The sequence below is a fragment of the Ranitomeya imitator genome, chromosome 2 (genome assembly GCF_032444005.1).
Source record: "Ranitomeya imitator isolate aRanImi1 chromosome 2, aRanImi1.pri, whole genome shotgun sequence".
NCBI lineage: Eukaryota > Metazoa > Chordata > Amphibia > Anura > Dendrobatidae > Ranitomeya > Ranitomeya imitator.
The window spans coordinates 830954432-830974596 of record NC_091283.1 but is presented as its reverse complement, the minus strand read 5'-3'; the positions used below and the strand labels follow the sequence as shown (position 1 = coordinate 830974596).

The 20165-nt window shown below is 44.8% G+C and overlaps 2 protein-coding genes across 5 annotated transcripts in view; one reads left to right on the top strand and one right to left on the bottom strand.

The window, feature by feature from the left end:
- LOC138666017 (ovostatin-like) overlaps nucleotides 1-20165 on the bottom strand; it is a 219747-nt gene that overhangs the window by 141990 nt on the left and 57592 nt on the right. The window lies entirely within an intron of this gene.
- LOC138666016 (alpha-2-macroglobulin-like) overlaps nucleotides 3388-20165 on the top strand; it is a 30345-nt gene continuing 13567 nt past the window's right edge. Inside the window, exons 1-4 of the mRNA XM_069754071.1 lie at nucleotides 3388-3507; nucleotides 7963-8140; nucleotides 8226-8349; nucleotides 8434-8552. Coding sequence (XP_069610172.1) covers nucleotides 3440-3507; nucleotides 7963-8140; nucleotides 8226-8349; nucleotides 8434-8552 — 489 coding nt within the window. The 5' untranslated portion in view covers nucleotides 3388-3439. The remainder of the gene's footprint in view (nucleotides 3508-7962; nucleotides 8141-8225; nucleotides 8350-8433; nucleotides 8553-20165) is intronic.

Below are 20165 nucleotides of genomic sequence, written 5' to 3'. Positions count from 1 at the left end.
TTGAAAGGGCTCTGGATTGAGGATCCCGAAACCATCAGTAAAAGGTAAAGAGACTGCAACCCTGTGTCTTCGTTATTTACTGCGCCTCGCACCATCGCCACCTATACTACCGGGAAGCCCTGGAGATATACTTCACCTGTGGGAAGGTATATCATCTAGCTGCCATCACATCGCCCCAGTGGACCACAAGCAGCATCGGTCGACCTGACCGAATACCACAGGTGGCGTCACGAAACCTTAGCCGACTTTCATCACCCCTTTTATTGGACGCCCCTTAGCAGGGTCACGGATCGGGTCCAGCCACTGTGACAACCCCAGAACTGAGGCAGAGAAGACCGGTACCGAGTAACCCGTGGCCCTGCTTCTGGGGGCGCTCCAGAACCTCCACCAAATTTTACTTTGGGTAGCAAGTGTTTTTCTTGGAATGCTGTGTTTTTTGGCCACCATGCATAGCGCCTTTTTGTATGACCAAACAACTCAATCTAGGTTTCATCAGTCCACAGGACCTTCTTTCAAAAAGAAATTGGCTTCTCCAAATGTGCTTTTGCATACCTCAGCCGACTCTGTTTGTGGCGTGCTTGCAGAAACGGCTTCTTTCGCATCACTTTCCTATACAGCTTCTCCTTGTGCAAAGTGTGTTGTATAGTTGACCGATGCACAGTGACACCATCTGCAGCAAGTTGATGCTGCAGCTCTCTGGAGGTGGTCTGAGGATTGTCCTTGACTGATCTCACCATTCTTCTTCTCTGCCTTTCTGATGGTTTTCTTGGCCTGCCACTTCTGGCCTTAACAAGAACTGTACCTGTGTTCTTCCATTTCCTTACTATGTTCCTCACAATGGAAATTGACAGGTTAAATCTCTGAGACAGCTTTTTGTATCCTTCCCCTGAACAGCTATGATGAATAGTCTTTGTTTTCAGATCATTAGACAGTTGTTTTGAGGAGCCCATGATGCCACTCTTCAGAGGAGATTCAAACAGGAGAACAACTTGCAAGTGGCCACTTTAAGTAGCTTTTCTCATGATTGCATACACCTGGCTATGAAGTTCAAAGCTCAATGAGGTTAGAAAACCAAAAAAAGTGCTTTAGTAAGTCAGTAAAAAGTAGGTAGGAGTATTTAAAACAAGAAAATGATAAGGGTGCCCATACTTATGCACCTGTCAAATTTTGTTTTTAAAGCAGATTGCACATTTTCTGTTAGTACAGTAAACCTCATTTCAAGGCAGAAACATTACTCTGTCCAACAGTTATTAGTTATATGAATCTGAAATAGCTGTTGCAAAAAAACCAATTTTTATAAAACATTAGGCTTAAGATTAATAGGGGTGCCCAAACTTTTTCATATAACTGTATGTGTTACTTTGTGTTGTCTATATTGTTTGTACATGTCCCCAGTTAATTGCAAAGTGTTGCAGAATTTGTTGGTTGGACCATCGTAACCTTCCGCCTGCAGGGAGGTTGGGGCTTTATAAAGGAGCCCGGCCTCGATCTTGAAGTGTTCGTCAATCGGCGCGATGTGGAGGCGCACCTTATCGAGGGACATCCAGGCCGGGATCTGTACCCGGGTGACTATTACCGTGTCTACTAGGGCACTCCTCACAATTAGGTAAAACTGGTGGGTTGGTTAGGAAGTCAGACAGAAGCTGACTGGAGGGAGTATGAGATAGTCAGTGAGTCCTGACCGAGTTTCACAGAAGCTGGTTGGAGTGGGTTCTAGCCAGCTCCAGACTGCGGCCTGTGGAATACGAGGGTACACGGAGCTGCGCCTGCATCCCATGCGGCAGCATCCCAAGAAAGAGACATTGAAAGGAATTGTGTTGCAGTGAGTAAGCAACAAAGTCATAGCAACAGGAGAGGAATATCAGCGGGAGACCAGCTAGAAGCAGGCTGCCTCCTTCTGAAGCGCAGTACCGGTAGCCAGAACACCGAGGGAGTAAGGATCTCTATGTCGTTACTTCAGAGACTGGCAGGACAGTTGATTCTACGTTGACTGACTGACCATATACCCAGGAGGCAGGGTGGCACTTATGGGGGCCGGGGCGTCTCTAGAGTCTCTATAAAAAGCCTCAGGCCACCAGTCATACGGGTTTGTCCTATCCGTCAGGGGGACAGCGAGAAGAGACTTAACATCTGCAATAGTTGTGGGGACCTTACCGAGTTGCTCAGCAGGGAGGTACTACAACGCCCAAGTGCTAGAGGAAGGCTATTGAATTCCACCTGGTTAAGGGGACTCTGGATTTGCCTTCAGACTGGTCGGACTCTGCCTACCCTGTGGTCCCTACTCTGGACGCTGAAGCCTTCAGTAAAGGTAAAGAGACTGCAACCTTGTGTCCTCATTCTTCACTGCGCCTTACATCATCCACCATCTACACTCTGGGAAGCCCTGGGGACACACTTCACCTGTGGGAAGGTATACCAGCTAGCTGCCCCAACATCACCCCAGCGGACCCCTAAGCAGCGTCGGTCACCCTGACCGAATACCACAGGTGGCATCACGAACATTATCCCTTTAAAGACCTTTCCCCAATTTACAACGGACGTTCCCCTAGGGCCAAGGACCAGGTCAGCCACCGTGACATCCCCGACGAGAACCGAAGGGCCCGGCTCCGAGTACCCCACAACCCTACGGGGGCGCAACATTTACGTTCCGATATTTGTGTCCCATTGACTTGCATTGGTATCGGTATCGGCGATATCTGATATTTTTGGGATATCGGCCAATCCAATCCGATACCGATACGTCTGGATATCGGAAGCTCAACACTAGTTATGAGTAAAAACTAAAAAAAAAATGTTCTATGAAACTCGGTCTTGTCAAAATTTTGGAAATTGTTCTTGTGCTCAGTGAGATAGTGATTAAAATCTTACTTTTTCAAAGGGGTGTACTCATTTATACTGAGCACTGCTGTATATAGTGATTTTATTTGGATGCCTTTTTGCTGTATTGAAAGAGTCTCATAACTTTTGAGTTGCAAAAACAAATCCATGAAGAGAATTTTCCCAGGATAATAAGATTGATAGCCTATTCTTGCATTTGTCATCTGTGACCTTTATTCATACAATCGTCACCACCATTTTGTAGAGTAGATCAGTGGTCTTCTCATCCCCCCAACATCCATCCTATAAACATTATAAGCTTAACTTACAGAGAAACATTTTGCAAGAAGGTGCTATGTATCAGCAGGGGCATTACAATAAATGGGCATCGTAACGCTTCATTATTTCCTGTTTTTCTTTGTTGACCTTTTTCTATTAAGCAAAAGTTCCAAGGTTCCTCTTGCATAATAAGGTGAACAAACATCTTCTGTTTGGTGATTGCCTGGAGCAGTTTGGTTCCGGAAGTGATGAGCACATGGAAGTGGGTGGTATGTCTTCAGTTAGGGCTATAAAAGAAGACAATGCTGCACCGTTGGTTTAGAGGTGATCCCCACCTGTCGCAATGTGGACGAAACGACTACTCCTGAGCATCTCCCTCCTGGGTCTGATCAGCCGGGCCAAATTTCAACTGTAAGTTTTTGGCTGACATGTCATTTACTCTGCTACGAAGACTAGAAGCATCGGTGTACTTAGCCAACAGTGTACAAAGGGAAAACCTCTGGGTATATATATTAATACTGCTAAGTGTAGACAGGAAGATACTAGAAGTGTGTTCTTTGTGTCTTTGTTGAGCAGGTAAACATCTGTATATGTTTATTTAAAGGGATCTTCCATCCTGGGACTGAAAAGTGACTATGCAATTCCCATGTGTGTACCTTGTGCCATACTTTTGCCTCCTAGCTTCCTCATCCGCTCAGATTAGTGCCCTGTTTCTTCCGCTTCCATGGTGGCCACCACAGTGGCATTTGGAGTACCATGATAAGTCTAAACCCACCAACCTCTGCCTTTACTATTCGACAGCATCAGAAAGCCAAGGAAGGTTTGGTTTAGACTTACCTCTGGACTCCCCATGATACCAGCACATGTACACATACTGTACCCCCGTATCCCACCACAATGTCAGTCAATGCAAGTCAGTACCACACCACAGTGCCAAATTGTGCCCCACACCAATGCTAGACAGCACCACAGGACAATGTCACATAATGCTACACTACAATGCCAGTTAGTGCCCCGCTCCAATGCAAGTCAGTGCCCTGCTACAACGCCAGTCAGCGCCCCATTCCTATGCCAGTTGGTGCCCCACTCCAGTGCCAGTTAGTGCCCCACCACAATGCCAGTCAGTTCCCTGCTACAAAGCCAGTCAGTGCCCCATTCCAATGCCAGTCAGTGCCCTACTCCAATGCCAGTAAGTGTCCCAATCCAATGCCAGATTGCCCTCAACGACAATGTCAGAAAATATTTCACCACAATGATAGTTGATGCCGCAATGTAATTCCAGATTGTTCCCTACAGCAATTCGGGTCATAGTTTCCCATCATATTGCTGAATTAAGATCCCTCACATGGCACTAACACAGTACCACAGTGTCCCACACCAATCCCAGATAGTGCCCATAACAATGTTGGACAATTCTACACTACAATGCTATTCAATTCCCCAATTTTAGACAGCACCCCATGGCATTGCCAAATATTGCCCCACCACAATACCAGCCAGTGCCCCACCACAATGCCAGTAAGTGTCCCATTTCAATGCCAATGGCGATAGCTTCCAATGACAATGGTGGAAAATACTCCAACCCAATGACAGTCAATGCTCCAATGTAATTCCAGATAGTGCCCCACGGTAATGCCACTCATAGTTCCCCATCATATTGCTGATTTTGAAGCCCTCACATGGTGCTATAACACAGTACCACAATGCTAGATAGCGCCCCACTACAACTGCAGCTAATGCCCCACCACAATGGTAGTCAATACCCCAGCAATATGCCAAATACTGACTTCAGCACTACAGCACCAATACAAATCCTTCATTATTCTGTGAGCTCTATGGAGAGGCAAAGTCTTTACAGAATTGTGTCCACTCTGTTTGCAATAGAGGTTTGTGCCTAGAAAGTGCTGGCAGCTAAGAACCTGCACATATCCCTGTACCGGGATTTGGATGTTTCGCCCCCAGCAGTTCGCCCCCAACAGTTCACCCCCAGCAGTTCGCCCCCAGCAGTTCGCCCCTTGGTACATTTCACCCCCACACATTTCGCCCCCAGCAGTTCGCCCCTGGGTACATTTCACCCGCGAACATTTAGTCCCTAGCATTTGGCCCCAGGATGTTTCGCCCCCGCACATTTCACCCCCGCACATTTTGCCCCCAGCAGTTCGCCCCCAGCAGTTCGCCCTTGGGTGCATTTCGCCCCGGCACATTTTGTCCCCAGCATTTGGCCCCTAGGATGTTTCGCCCCCGGCAGTTCACCCCCAGCAGTTCGCCCCCGGATGTTTGTACATTTCGCCCCCGAACATTTCATCTCCAGCATTTGGCCCCCAGGATGTTTCACCCCCGCACATTTCACGATTTTTCGCGTTTTTTTCCGGAGGCTACCAATGCAATAATATAGTGGGAAATCCGCAAAAAATCTGCAATTAATTTTGCAGAACATGCTGCGTTTCTTACCGCAATGCGTTTTTTTCACGGAAAAAAACGCGGCATATGTACAAAAATTGCAGAATGCATTACAAATGATGGGATGCATATGTATGCGTTTTTTCTGCAAGAAATCTGCATGCGTTGTTTCACGTTTTTACCACTTTTTTTTCCAGAGCTTTCCCTATGCATTATATAGCAGTAAAAATGCGAAAAAAAACGCAAAATTAATAAACATGCTGCCTTTTTTTACCATGATGCGTTTTTTTCGTGGAAAAAAATGCAACATATGCACAAAAATTGTAGAATGCATTATAAATGATGGGATGCATATGCATGCATTTTTTCTGCAAGAAATCCGCATGCGTTTTTTTGTGTTTTTACCACTTTTTTTCCAGAGCTTTCCCAATGCATTATATAGCAGTAAAAACGCAAAAAAAAACGCAAAATTAATGAACATGCTGCGTTTTTTTACCACGATGCATTTATTTTACCACAATGCGTTTTTTTATCGTTTTTTATAGCAAAAAAATGTGAAAAATCCTGAATGTGTGCACATAGCCTAAATGATGGGATGCATATGTATGCGTTTTTAAAGTGTTTTTCTCGCATTTCTTGCGTGTATTTTTTGTGTTTTTTTCCGGAGGTTCCCAATGCAATAATGTAATGGGAAATCCGCAAAAAAAAGCTGCAAAATTAATGAACATGCTGCGTTTTTTACCACGATGCGTTTTTTTTTCACGGAAAAAACGCGACATATGTACAAAAATTGCAGAATGCATTATAAATGATGGGATGCATATGCATGCATTTTTTCTGCAAGAAATCCGCATGCGTTTTTACGCGTTTTTACCACTTTTTTTCCAGAGCTTTCCCAATGCATTATATAGCAGTAAAAACGCGAAAAAAACGCAAAGTTAATGAACCTGCTGCGTTTTTTTTACCACGATGCATTTTTTTTTTACCACAATGCGTTTTTTTGCGGGAAAAACTGCAACATATGCACAAGAATTGCAGAATGCATTATAAATGATGGGATGCATATGTATGCGTTTTTATCGTGTTTTATAGTGAAAAAACGCGAAAAATCCTGAATGTGTGCACATAGCCTAAATGATGGGATGCATATGTATGCGTTTTTTCAGTGTTTTTCTCGCATTTTTTGCGCAGATTTTTTGCGTTTTTTTCCGGAGGTTCCCAATGCAATAATGTAGTGGGAAATCCGCAAAAAAGCTGCAAAATTAATGAACATGCTGCGTTTTTTACCACGATGCATTTTTTTTTTACCACAATGCGTTTTTTCGTGGAAAAAAACGCAACATATGCACAAGAATTGCAGAATGCATTATAAATGATGGGATGCATATGTATGCATTTTTTAAGCGTTTTTATAGCGAAAAAAAAAACACGAAAAAATGCGAAAAATCCTGAATGTGTGCACACAGGCTTAGAAAAGTTTTGGAAAATGTCTTGTTAAAATTGCGAGCAAAATGCTATGACACCATAATGCAATCAGTTGTGAGGTTTACAGATGGAAACAGTTGATTAAACATGTCACAAAAGTGCAGCACTCTGTACAGTACTTTTGTGGCATGTGGATTGATGACGGACGGGAATTCATGAACCACAAGGACAAACTGGTGAAACATCCAAACACAAAATTATGGGGGCAAAACAGGGTACAAACATCCGGGGGCGAACTGCTGGGGGCGTAACATTGATGACAGACCGGAATTCATGAACCACAAGGGTACAAACATCCTGGGGCGAACTGCCGGCGGCGAAACATTGATGACGGAGGGGGAATTCATGAACCACAAGGGTACAAACATCCAGGGACGAACTGCCGGGGGCGAAACATCCGGGGACGAACTGCCAGGGACGAAATGGGCGAACTGCTGAGGGCGAAATGTGTGGGGGTAAAATGTGGCTGCTAGACAGCCTGAATACATGTGGGGACTCCCTAACAAACAGGCAATCCCTGCATGAATTCAGGCTGTCTAGCAGTTGCAAATCGTGCAGCTGTGGAGACACAAACATAATCTATGAGCATGCCCAAAATACTCGGAGAACATCCGAGCATGCTCGGAAAAACTCAAGTGACGAGTATACTCATCGGATTGGTGTGAGTCCCAGCAGTTTGGCCCCCAGCAAGTCCAGTAGGTGCAGGTAGAGCTGCACCTATTGAATCTGTTAGAATAACCCTCCTGAAACTTTCATGTGGGTTATGGTTCCTCTCGAGTAAGTATATCTCTATATTATAATTGCATAACTAGCTGGTCACACTTGCTTTAATTTTTTTTTTAAATGCTATATTGGGCACTTTCTTGCAGTACTTGGCTGGTTCTGTTCAGGAATCTTAACTGTCTAACTCAGTTCAAGTGCCAACAATGGTCCCTGTAGTAAGAAATGTACCCCCTTCATGGTGTTTTTTTTTCTTTTTAGCACTGAAGGCCATGCCTCTCTATCCGAAGAAACCGGTTTTGGAATGACTAAACACTCAGCTAACTATACCACTTTCCTTCCATTCTTCATGGAACTCACTTTACCATATTCTTTTATTCGAGGAGAAACCTTGGTCCTCAAGGGAGTTGCACGCAATTACATGAAAAAATGTGCAAAAGTAAGAAAATTTGTTGTTTTTTCTTTTCTACACTAACCCTTAGAGAACCTAATAACATTGGAGATTTACATTGCTGCCACTTTAGGTCCAAGCGACTTTAGAAAACACCAATGCATTTAATGCTGAACTGAAGGACGGCCAGCAGGGTGCCTGCATTTGTACCAATGGTAGCGCCACCTACACCTGGGAAGCACAAGCCAATATTATTGGTAAGCATCATTTTCGTGTACATGTGCCAACATGCATACATTTCTGTAGCTAATTATGTATTCCTGGCTTGTTCCTCGCTACAGGTGAGCTCAGTGTTACCGTGTCTGCTGAAACAACTCAAATTAGCGACACTTGTGATGGACCAAATGACCCTGGCCAATCTCCCCGCAAGGACACCGTTGTGCGAACTGTGACTGTGGAGGTGAGATATTTGATAGCTTGAGACCATTACATTGTGGGGTGTAATATAGTCCAAGCTATGATACAAAAAAGTGAAAGGGGTTTAACTGGAGTCAAGCAAAGAAGAAAAACTGCAGCACTCTGGTCAAGCACCCACATCGGTTGACAATCGCTGCCAAAGCAGATCATTAGTAGTGATGAGCATTCCGATACTGCAAATATCGGGTATCGGCCGATATTCGTTGTATTGGATTTCCGATACTGAGTTCCGATACTTTTAAGATAACGGATACCAGACTGCATGTCTGTGTGTGCGGGTGGGGTCTGTGCGTGACCGTGGGGGTCTGTGCGGGCCTGCCTGGGGTCTGAACGGGCCTGCCAGGGGTCTGTGTGGCCTGCCGGGGGTTTGTGCGGGCCTGCCGGGGGTCTGTGCGGCCTGCCAGGGGTCAGTGCGGCCTGCCGGGGCTCTGTACGGGCCTCTCGGGGGTCTGTGCGGCCTGCCGGGGGTCTGTGCGGCCTGCCGGGGGTCTGTATGGGCCTCTCGGGGGTCTGTGCGGCCTGCCGGGAGTCTGTGCAGCCTGCCGGGGGTCTGTATGGGCCTCTCGGGGGTCTGTGCGGCCTGCCGGGAGTCCTTGTGTTTGTGTGCAGGCATCGTCCGATGGGACTACAAGTCTCATCGGGCTATGCCTGCTACAATGGCAGTGATTGACACATTAGCCAATGATGGGACAGTAGTAGTAGTCCCATCATCCAGCTAATGTGTCGAATGTAAAGACAAAAAAAATACATACTACATACATACAACATACATACATACTACATACATACTACATACTGTACATACATACATACTACATACATACATACTACATACATATTACATACATACATACTACATACATACATACATACTACATACGTACTACATACAGTACATACTACATACATACTACATACATACTACATACATACATAGTACATACATAGTACATACTACATACATACATACTACATACATATATACTACATACATACATACATACATACTACATACATACTTCATACATACTACATACTACATACTTACATACTACATACTACATACATGCTACATACATACTACATATATACATACTACATACATACTACATACATACTACACACATAGTACATACATACTACATGCATAGTACATACTACATACAGACTACATACATACATACTACATACATACATACTACATACATACTTCATTCATACTACATACATACTACATACATGCTACATACATACTACATACATACAGTCTACATTCCTACATACTTACAACATACATACTTACTACATACTGTACATAGTACATACAAACTACATACATACTACATACATACATACAACATACATACTACATACATACAACATACATACTACATACATAAAACATACATACTACATACAATACATTCATACATTACATACAGACATACAGTACATATAACAGAGTACATACTCACCATCACTTGTCATTTTGATCCCCGAAGCCAGTGTCATCTTTAAAAAGATTAAAATAACAAACAACCAATATACTCCCTGATCCGCAGAAATCCACGACTGTCCCACGACGATCTCCCGTGGAGAACGGCAGCATCAGCTGATGCGACCGCTCTCTAGGGGCCCAGGAATACAATGACGGGAGGAGGGTATCCTTCCGCACTGTATTCCTCCGCCGCTGTAAAAAAATAGTTCCTAGTCTCACTTTTGGCATTGCTGTGTGAGAAATTTTTCCACACAGCAATTGCCATAAAGTGAGATTTTGAACTCTAGTAACCTCTCAGTGATGCACTGCAGGAGCCATTGTCTCCTGTCAGTGTGTCACTGAGGGTCCTATAGAGCGGTGACATCACCCGATGTCACTGTTCTATAGGGGAGATCGTCGTGGGACACTCGTTATTAATTGGACTACGGCGGACAGGTAGTACACGGTTTATTATTTTACGTTTTTTTGCAGGCGCTGAAGTATGGTAAGTATGGTTAAATGAAGAATATTAAAATACTTTTTTCCTAATGTGTGTGCGTTTTATTAACCATTTACTAGTATTGGATTAATAATGGATAGGCGTCTTATTGACGTCTCTCCATTATTAACCAGGCTTAATGTCACCTTACAATAGCAAGGTGACATTATCCCCTTATCACAGGTGCGTCATTTCTGGGGCGGCTGCCGACTGGTATTTGTAGCCGAGGGGGCCAATATCCATGGCCCCTCTCCAGGGCCGGACTGGGACTAAAATTTCAGCCCTGGCATTTGAAGTTACATAGGCCCACTTGTCACATGGTGACTGTATAATATCTTTGTACACTTGTAGGCAGGGCCGGTTTTAGGCAAAGTGGGGCCCTAGGCAAAGTTTAAAATGAGGCCCCAAATGCTAACATATTGCACATCACACAAATGCATTTCGGTTGTATTTACAAGCGCTGAGTTCAGGCCGCTAAATGAGTTTGATTGACAATACTGAAGTTGTTCAATGCTTGTTTCCCGGCCTCTTTCCACCAGCTGAGGAATAATGATGGGACAGAACGATCACTAATATATCACTAACAGATCACCATACAGTATCATGTTATCAGCAGCACATCTACAGTTTACACCGGCGATGTGCTGCTGAGAACAATGATTTTTGTTCCAGCAAAAACAATCTGAATATGCAGCGTTTTACTTGTTTAGTAAAATACACCCCATAGTCCTCCATATATTATAATGTGCACCACAGTCCTCCACATAGTATAATACACTCACTATAGTCCTCCATATATTAAAATACACTGCTCAGTCTTCCATATAGCATAATACACTCCTCATAGTGCTCCATATAGTATAATGCACCACCATAGTCATCCATGTAGTACAATTCACTTCCCATAGTATAATGCACCCCATAGTTCTTCATATAGTATAACGTATTTCCCATAGTCCTCAATACAGTATAATGCAGCCCACATATAGTATAATGCAGCCACCACCCTACAGAACATAATGCAGCCACTCCCTGTTCCTGTCTCGGCGGTTGCCGCTGCACTGCCTGGGACACAGAGAGTGCGCGTGCACCTGCAGTGTCAGAGGCAGAGCGGGGAATGATGGGAGAGGGAGCGTCCGGTGACGCTCTCTCCTCTATCATTGCATTCAACTGTACCGGCGTCTATGACGCCTGTATATTTGAATGCGGCGGCGGCGCTGGGGGAGGGAAGGGTGAGTCAGCGCGCAGCGGCCCACTATTGGCACCGGCCCTTCTGGCATTTGCCAGAACCGCCCAATGGCGAGTCCGGCCCGGAGCTTAATACACTCCGCATAGTGCTCCATATAGTATAATGCACCGCCATAGTCATCCATGTAGTACAATTCACTTCCCATAGTATACTGCACCCCATAGTTCTTCATATAGTATAACGTATTCCCCATAGTCCTCAATACAGTATAATGCAGCCCACATATAGTATAATGTAGCCACCACCCTACAGAATATAATGCAGCTATCCCAGAGTATAATGCAGCCACCCCAGAGTATAATGCAGCCACCCCATAGAATATAATACAGCCCACCTCCCCATAATATATAATGTAGCCCCCATAGAATATAATGCAGCCCCCCATAGTATATAACACAGCCTCCCCCATAGAATATAATACAACCACAATAGTTTATAACACAGCCACATAGTATATAACTGTTATGTACGCAATCCAGTGACACAGTGTGTCAGCAATCAGAGCACATACAGTGATCTGACAATAACCCAAAAACAATAGAACGAGCTCTGAGACGTGGAATCTCTGTAGACCGCAATACCTGAACCTAACCTAAACACAACTAAAGGCAGCTGTGGATTGTGCCTGACACTACCTATGCAACTCGGCACAGCCTGAGGAGCTGACTAGCCTGAAGATAGAAAACCAAGCCTGACTTGCCTCAGAGAAATACCCCAAAGGAAAAGGCAGACCCCACATATAATGACTGTTAGCAAGATGAAAAGACAAACGTAGGGATGAAATAGATTCAGCAAAGTGAGGCCCGATATTCTAGATAGAGCGAGTATAGCAAAGAGAACTTTGCAGTCTACAAAAAACCCTAAAGCAAAAAACCACGCAAAGGGGGCAAAAAGACCCACCGTGCCGAACTAACGGCACGGCGGTACACCCTTTGCGTCTCAGAGCTTCCAGCAAAACGAAATGACAAGCTGGACAGAAAAAGTTGCAACAAAAGCAAAGAAGCACTTATCTAAGCAGAGCAGCAGGCCACAGGAAAGATCCAGAAGCTCAGATCCAACACTGGAACATTGACAAGGAGCAAGGAAGACAGAATCAGGTGGAGTTAAATAACAAAGCAGCCAACGAGCTCACCAGAACACCTGAGGGAGGAAGCTCAGAAGCTGCAGTACCACTTGTGACCACAGGAGTGAATTCAGCCACAGAATTCACAACAGTACCCCCCCCTTGAGGAGGGGTCACCGAACCCTCACCAGAGCCCCCAGGCCGACCAGGATGAGCCACATGAAAGGCACGAACAAGATCTGGAGCATGGACATCAGAGGCAAAAACCCAGGAATTATCTTCCTGAGCATAACCCTTCCATTTAACCAGATACTGGAGTTTGCGTCTAGAAACACGAGAATCCAAAATTTTCTCCACAATATACTCCAATTCCCCCTCCACCAAAACCGGGGCAGGAGGCTCAACAGATGGAACCATAGGTGCCATGTATCTCCGCAACAACGACCTATGGAATACATTATGTATGGAAAAGGAGTCTGGGAGGGTCAGACGAAAAGACACAGGATTGAGAATCTCAGAAATCCTATACGGACCAATAAAACGAGGTTTAAATTTAGGAGAGGAAACCTTCATAGGAATATGATGAGAAGATAACTAAACCAGATCCCCAACACGAAGTCGGGGACCCACACGGCGTCTGCGATTAGCGAAAAGTTGAGCCTTCTCCTGGGACAAGGTCAAATTGTCCACTACCTGAGTCCAGATCTGCTGCAACCTGTCCACCACAGAATCCACACCAGGACAGTCCGAAGACTCAACCTGTCCTGAAGAGAAACGAGGATGGAACCCAGAATTGCAGAAAAATGGAGAGATCAAGGTAGCCGAGCTGGCCCGATTATTAAGGGCGAACTCAGCCAACGGCAAAAAGGACACCCAATCATCCTGGTCTGCAGAAACAAAACATCTCAGATATGTTTCCAAGGTCTGATTGGTTCGTTCGGTCTGGCCATTAGTCTGAGGATGGAAAGCCGAGGAAAAAGATAGGTCAATGCCCATCCTACCACAAAAGGCTCGCCAAAACCTTGAAACAAACTGGGAACCTCTGTCAGAAACAATATTCTCAGGAATGCCATGCAAACGAACCACATGCTGGAAGAACAAAGGCACCAAATCAGAGGAGGAAGGCAATTTAACCAAGGGCACCAGATGGACCATTTTAGAAAAGCGATCACAGACCACCCAAATGACTGACATCTTTTGAGAAACGGGAAGGTCAGAAATGAAATCCATCGAAATATGTGTCCAAGGCCTCTTTGGGACCGGCAAGGGCAAAAGCAACCCACTGGCACGTGAACAGCAGGGCTTAGCCCTAGCACAAATCCCACAGGACTGCACAAAAGTACGTACATCCCGTGACAGAGATGGCCACCAGAAGGATCTAGCCACTAACTCTCTGGTACCAAAGATTCCAGGATGACCAGCCAACACCGAACAATGAAGTTCAGAGATAACTTTACTAGTCCACCTATCAGGAACGAACAGTCTCTCCGCCGGACAACGATCAGGTTTATTCGCCTGAAATTTTTGCAACACTCGCCGCAAATCAGGGGAGATGGCAGACACAATGACTCCTTCCTTGAGGATACTCGCCGGCTCAGATGAACCCGGAGAGTCGGGCACAAAACTCCTAGACAGAGCATCCGCCTTCACATTTTTAGAGCCCGGAAGGTACGAAATCACAAAATCGAAGCGGGCAAAAAATAACGACCAACGGGCCTGTCTAGGATTCAAGCGCTTGGCAGACTCGAGATAAGTAAGGTTCTTATGATCAGTCAATACCACCACGCGATGCTTAGCTCCTTCAAGCCAATGACGCCATTCCTCGAATGCCCACTTCATGGCCAGCAACTCTCGGTTGCCCACATCATAATTACGCTCAGCAGCCGAAAACTTCCTGGAAAAGAAAGCACATGGTTTCAACACTGAGCAACCAGAACCTGTCTGTGACAAAACCGCCCCTGCTCCAATCTCAGAAGCATCAACCTCGACCTGGAACGGAAGAGAAACATCTGGTTGACACAACACAGGGTCAGAACAAAAACGATGCTTCAACTCCTGAAAAGCTTCCACAGCAGCAGAAGACCAATTAACCAAATAAGCACCCTTCTTGGTCAAATCGGTCAATGGTTTGGCAATGCTAGAAAAATTACAGATGAAGCGACGATAAAAATTAGCAAAGCCCAGGAATTTTTGCAGACTTTTCAGAGATGTCGGCTGAGTCCAATCCTGGATGGCTTGGACCTTAACTGGATCCATCTCGATAGTAGAAGGGGAAAAGATGAACCCCAAAAATGAAACTTTCTGCACACCGAAGAGACACTTTGATCCCTTCACAAACAAAGAATTAGCACGCAGGACCTGGAAAACCATTCTGACCTGCTTCACATGAGAGTCCCAATCATTTGAGAATATCAAAATGTCATCCAAGTAAACAATCAGGAATTTATCCAGATACTCACGGAAGATGTCATGCATAAAAGACTGAAACACAGATGGAGCATTGGCAAGTCCGAACGGCATCACTAGATACTCAAAATGACCCTCGGGCGTATTAAATGCAGTTTTCCATTCATCTCCTTGCCTGATTCTCACCAGATTATACGCACCACGAAGATCTATCTTAGTGAACCAACTAGCCCCCTTAATCCGAGCAAACAAGTCAGATAACAATGGCAAGGGATACTGAAATTTAACAGTGATCTTATTAAGAAGGCGGTAATCAATACACGGTCTCAGCGAACCATCCTTCTTGGCTACAAAAAAGAACCCTGCTCCCAGTGGTGATGACGATGGGCGAATATGTCCCTTCTCCAGGGATTCCTTCACATAACTGCGCATAGCGGCGTGTTCAGGCACGGATAAATTAAATAATCGACCTTTAGGGAATTTACTACCAGGAATCAAATTGATAGCACAATCACAATCCCTATGCGGAGGTAGGGCATCGGACTTGGGCTCTTCAAATACATCCTGATAATCAGACAAGAACTCTGGGACCTCAGAAGGAGTGGATGACGAAATAGACAAAAATGGAACATCACCATGTACCCCCTGACAACCCCAGCTGGATACCGACATAGAGTTCCAATCCAATACTGGATTATGGGTTTGCAGCCATGGCAACCCCAACACGACCACATCATGCAGATTATGTAGCACCAGAAAGCGAATAACTTCCTGATGTGCAGGAGCCATGCACATGGTCAGCTGGGTCCAGTACTGAGGTTTATTCTTGGCCAAAGGTGTAGCATCAATTCCTCTCAACGGAATAGGACACCGCAAAGGGTCCAAGAAAAACCCACAACGTTTAGCATAATCCAAATCCATCAGATTCAGGGCAGCGCCTGAATCCACAAACGCCATGACAGAATACGATGACAAAGAGCATATCAAGGTAATGGACAGAAGGAATTTGGATTGTACAGTACCAATGACGGCAGACCTATCGAACCGCTTAGTGCGCTTAGGACAATCAGAAATAGCATGAGTGGAATCACCACAGTAGAAACACAGACCATTCAGACGTCTGTGTTCTTGCCGTTCAACTCTGGTCATAGTCCTATCGCACTGCATAGGCTCAGGTTTAATCTTAGACAATACTGCCAAATGGTGCACAGATTTACGCTCGCGCAAGCGTCGACCGATCTGAATGGCCAAAGACATAGACTCATTCAAACCAGCAGGCATAGGAAAACCCACCATGACATCCTTAAGAGCCTCAGAGAGACCCTTTCTGAACAAAGCTGCCAGCGCAGATTCATTCCACAGAGTGAGTACTGACCACTTCCTAAATTTCTGACAATATACTTCTGTATACTTCTATATACTGAGGGGCGATCTAATAACCATGTATAAGTATATAAGGGGACAATACAAATATCTCGCTGAGGATCTGTTTATACCAAGGAAGGTGACGGGCACAAGGGGACATTCTTTGCGTCTGGAGGAGAGAAGGTTTTTCCACCAACATAGAAGAGGATTCTTTACTGTTAGGGCAGTGAGAATCTGGAATTGCTTGCCTGAGGAGGTGGTGATGGCGAACTCAGTCGAGGGGTTCAAGAGAGGCCTGGATGTCTTCCTGGAGCAGAACAATATTGTATCATACAATTATTAGGTTCTGTAGAAGGACGTAGATCTGGGTATTTATTATGATGGAATATAGGCTGAACTGGATGGACAAATGTCTTTTTTCGGCCTTACTAACTATGTTACTATGTTACTATGTTACTATATCATCCTGACCCTGGCACAAAGCCAGAAAATTTTTCTCAGCCTCATCCACTGAATTAGGCTCATCGTAAAGTAATCCGAGCGCCAGGAAAAACGCATTGACATTACTCAATGCAGGGTCTCCTGGCGCAAGAGAAAATGCCCAGTCCTGAGGGTCGCCGCGCAAAAAAGAAATAATAATCAAAACCTGTTGAATAGGATTACCAGAAGAATGAGGTTTCAAGGCCAGAAATAGCTTACAATTATTTTTGAAATTAAGAAACTTAGTTCTATCACCAAAAAACAATTCAGGAATAGGAATTCTTGGTTCTAACATAGATTTCTGATCAATAGTATCTTGAATCCTTTGTACATGTGTAACGAGATTATCCATTGAAGAGCACAGACCCTGAATATCCATGTCCACACCTGTGTCCTGAAACACCCAAATGTCTAGGGGGAAAAAAAGACTGAACACAGAGCTGAGAAAAAAAAAAAGGTGTCAGAACTTCTTTTTTCCCTCTATTGAGAATCATTAGGTTGGCTCCTTGTACTGTTATGTAGGCAATCCAGTGACACAGTGTGCCAGCAATCAGAGCACATACAGTGATCTGACAATAACTCAAAAACAATAGAACGAGCTCTGAGACGTGGAATCTCTGTAGACCGCAATACCTGAACCTAACCTAAACACAACTAAAGGCAGCTGTGGATTGCGCCTGACACTACCTATGCAACTCGGCACAGCCTGAAGAGCTGACTAGCCTGAAGATAGAAAAACAAGCCTGACTTGCCTCAGAGAAATACCCCAAAGGAAAAGGCAGCCCCCCACATATAATGACTGTTAGCAAGATGAAAAGACAAACGTAGGGATGAAATAGATTCAGCAAAGTGAGGCCCGATATTCTAGATAGAGCGAGGATAGCAAAGAGAACTTTGCAGTCTACAAAAAACCCTAAAGCAAAAAACCACGCAAAGGGGGCAAAAAGACCCACCGTGCCAAACTAACGGCACGGCGGTACACCCTTTGCGTCTCAGAGCTTCCAGCAAAACGAAATGACAAGCTGGACAGAAAAAGTTGCAACAAAAGCAAAGAAGCACTTATCTAAGCAGAGCAGCAACACTGGAACATTGACAAGGAGCAAGGAAGACAGAATCAGGTGGAGTTAAATAACAAAGCAGCCAACGAGCTCACCAGAACACCTGAGGGAGGAAGCTCAGAAGCTGCAGTACCACTTGTGACCACAGGAGTGAATTCAGCCACAGAATTCACAACATATAACACGGCCTCCCCTATAGAATATAATATACCCCCATAGTGTATAGCACAACCCGCATAGCAGATAACACAGCCTACGTAGCAGTACACAGCACAGCCCACTTAGTATACAGCACAGCCCACGTAGTATACAGCACAGCCCACTTAGCAGTATACAGCACAGCCCACACAGTAGTATACAGCACTGCCCACACAGTAGTATACAGCACTGCTCACACAGTAGTATACAGTAGAGCCCACACAGTAGTATATAGCACAGCCCACACAGTAGTATATAGCACAGCCCACATAGTAGTATACAGCACAGCCCACACAGTAGAATACAGCAGAGCCCACATAGTAGTATATAGCACAGCCCACACAGTAGTATATAGCAGAGCCTACACAGTAGTATACAGCACAGCCCACACAGTAGTATATAGCAGAGCCCACATAGTAGTATATAGCACAGCCTACACATTAGTATACAGCAGAGCCCACATAGTAGCATATAGCACAGCCCACACAGTAGCATACAGCAGAGCCCACATAGTAGTATATATCAGAGCCCACATAGTAGTATATAGCAGAACCCACACAGTAGTATATAGCAGAGCCCACATAGTAGTATATAGCACAGCCCACACAGTAGTATGTAGCAGAGCCCACATAGTAGTATACAGCACAGCCCACACAGTAGTATACAGCAGAGCCCACATAGTAGTATATAGCACAGCCCACACAGTAGTATATAGCAGAGCCCACATAGCAGTATATAGCACAGCCCACACAGTAGTATATAGCAGAGTCCACATAGTAGTATATAGCACAGCCCACACAGTAGTATACAGCAGAGCTCACATAATAGTATATAGCACAGCCCACACAGTAGTATACAGCAGAGCCCACACAGTAGTATATAGCACAGCCTACATAGTATACAGCAGAGCCCACATTCTAGTATACAGCAGAGCCCACATAGTAGTATAGAGCACAGCCCACATAGTAGTATACAGCACAGCCCACATAGTAGTATATAGCACAGCCCACACAGTAGTATATAGCAGAGCCCACACAGTAGTATATAGCAGAGCCCACATAGCAGTATATAGCACAGCCCACATAGTAGTATATAGCAGAGCCCACATAGTAGTATATAGCACAGTCCACACAGTAGTATACAGCAGAGCTCACATAGTAGTATATAGCACAGCCCACACAGTAGTATGTAGCAGAGCCCACATAGTAGTATACAGCACAGCCCACACAGTAGTATACAGCAGAGCCCACATAGTAGTATATAGCACAGCCCACACAGTAGTATATAGCAGAGCCCACATAGCAGTATATAGCACAGCCCACACAGTAGTATATAGCAGAGTCCACATAGTAGTATATAGCACAGCCCACACAGTAGTATACAGCAGAGCTCACATAATAGTATATAGCACAGCCCACACAGTAGTATACAGCAGAGCCCACACAGTAGTATATAGCACAGCCTACATAGTATACAGCAGAGCCCACATTCTAGTATACAGCAGAGCCCACATAGTAGTATAGAGCACAGCCCACATAGTAGTATACAGCACAGCCCACATAGTAGTATATAGCACAGCCCACACAGTAGTATATAGCAGAGCCCACACAGTAGTATATAGCAGAGCCCACATAGCAGTATATAGCACAGCCCACATAGTAGTATATAGCAGAGCCCACATAGTAGTATATAGCACAGTCCACACAGTAGTATACAGCAGAGCTCACATAGTAGTATATAGCACAGCCCACACAGTAGTATACAGCAGAGCCCACACAGTAGTATATAGCACAGCCTACAT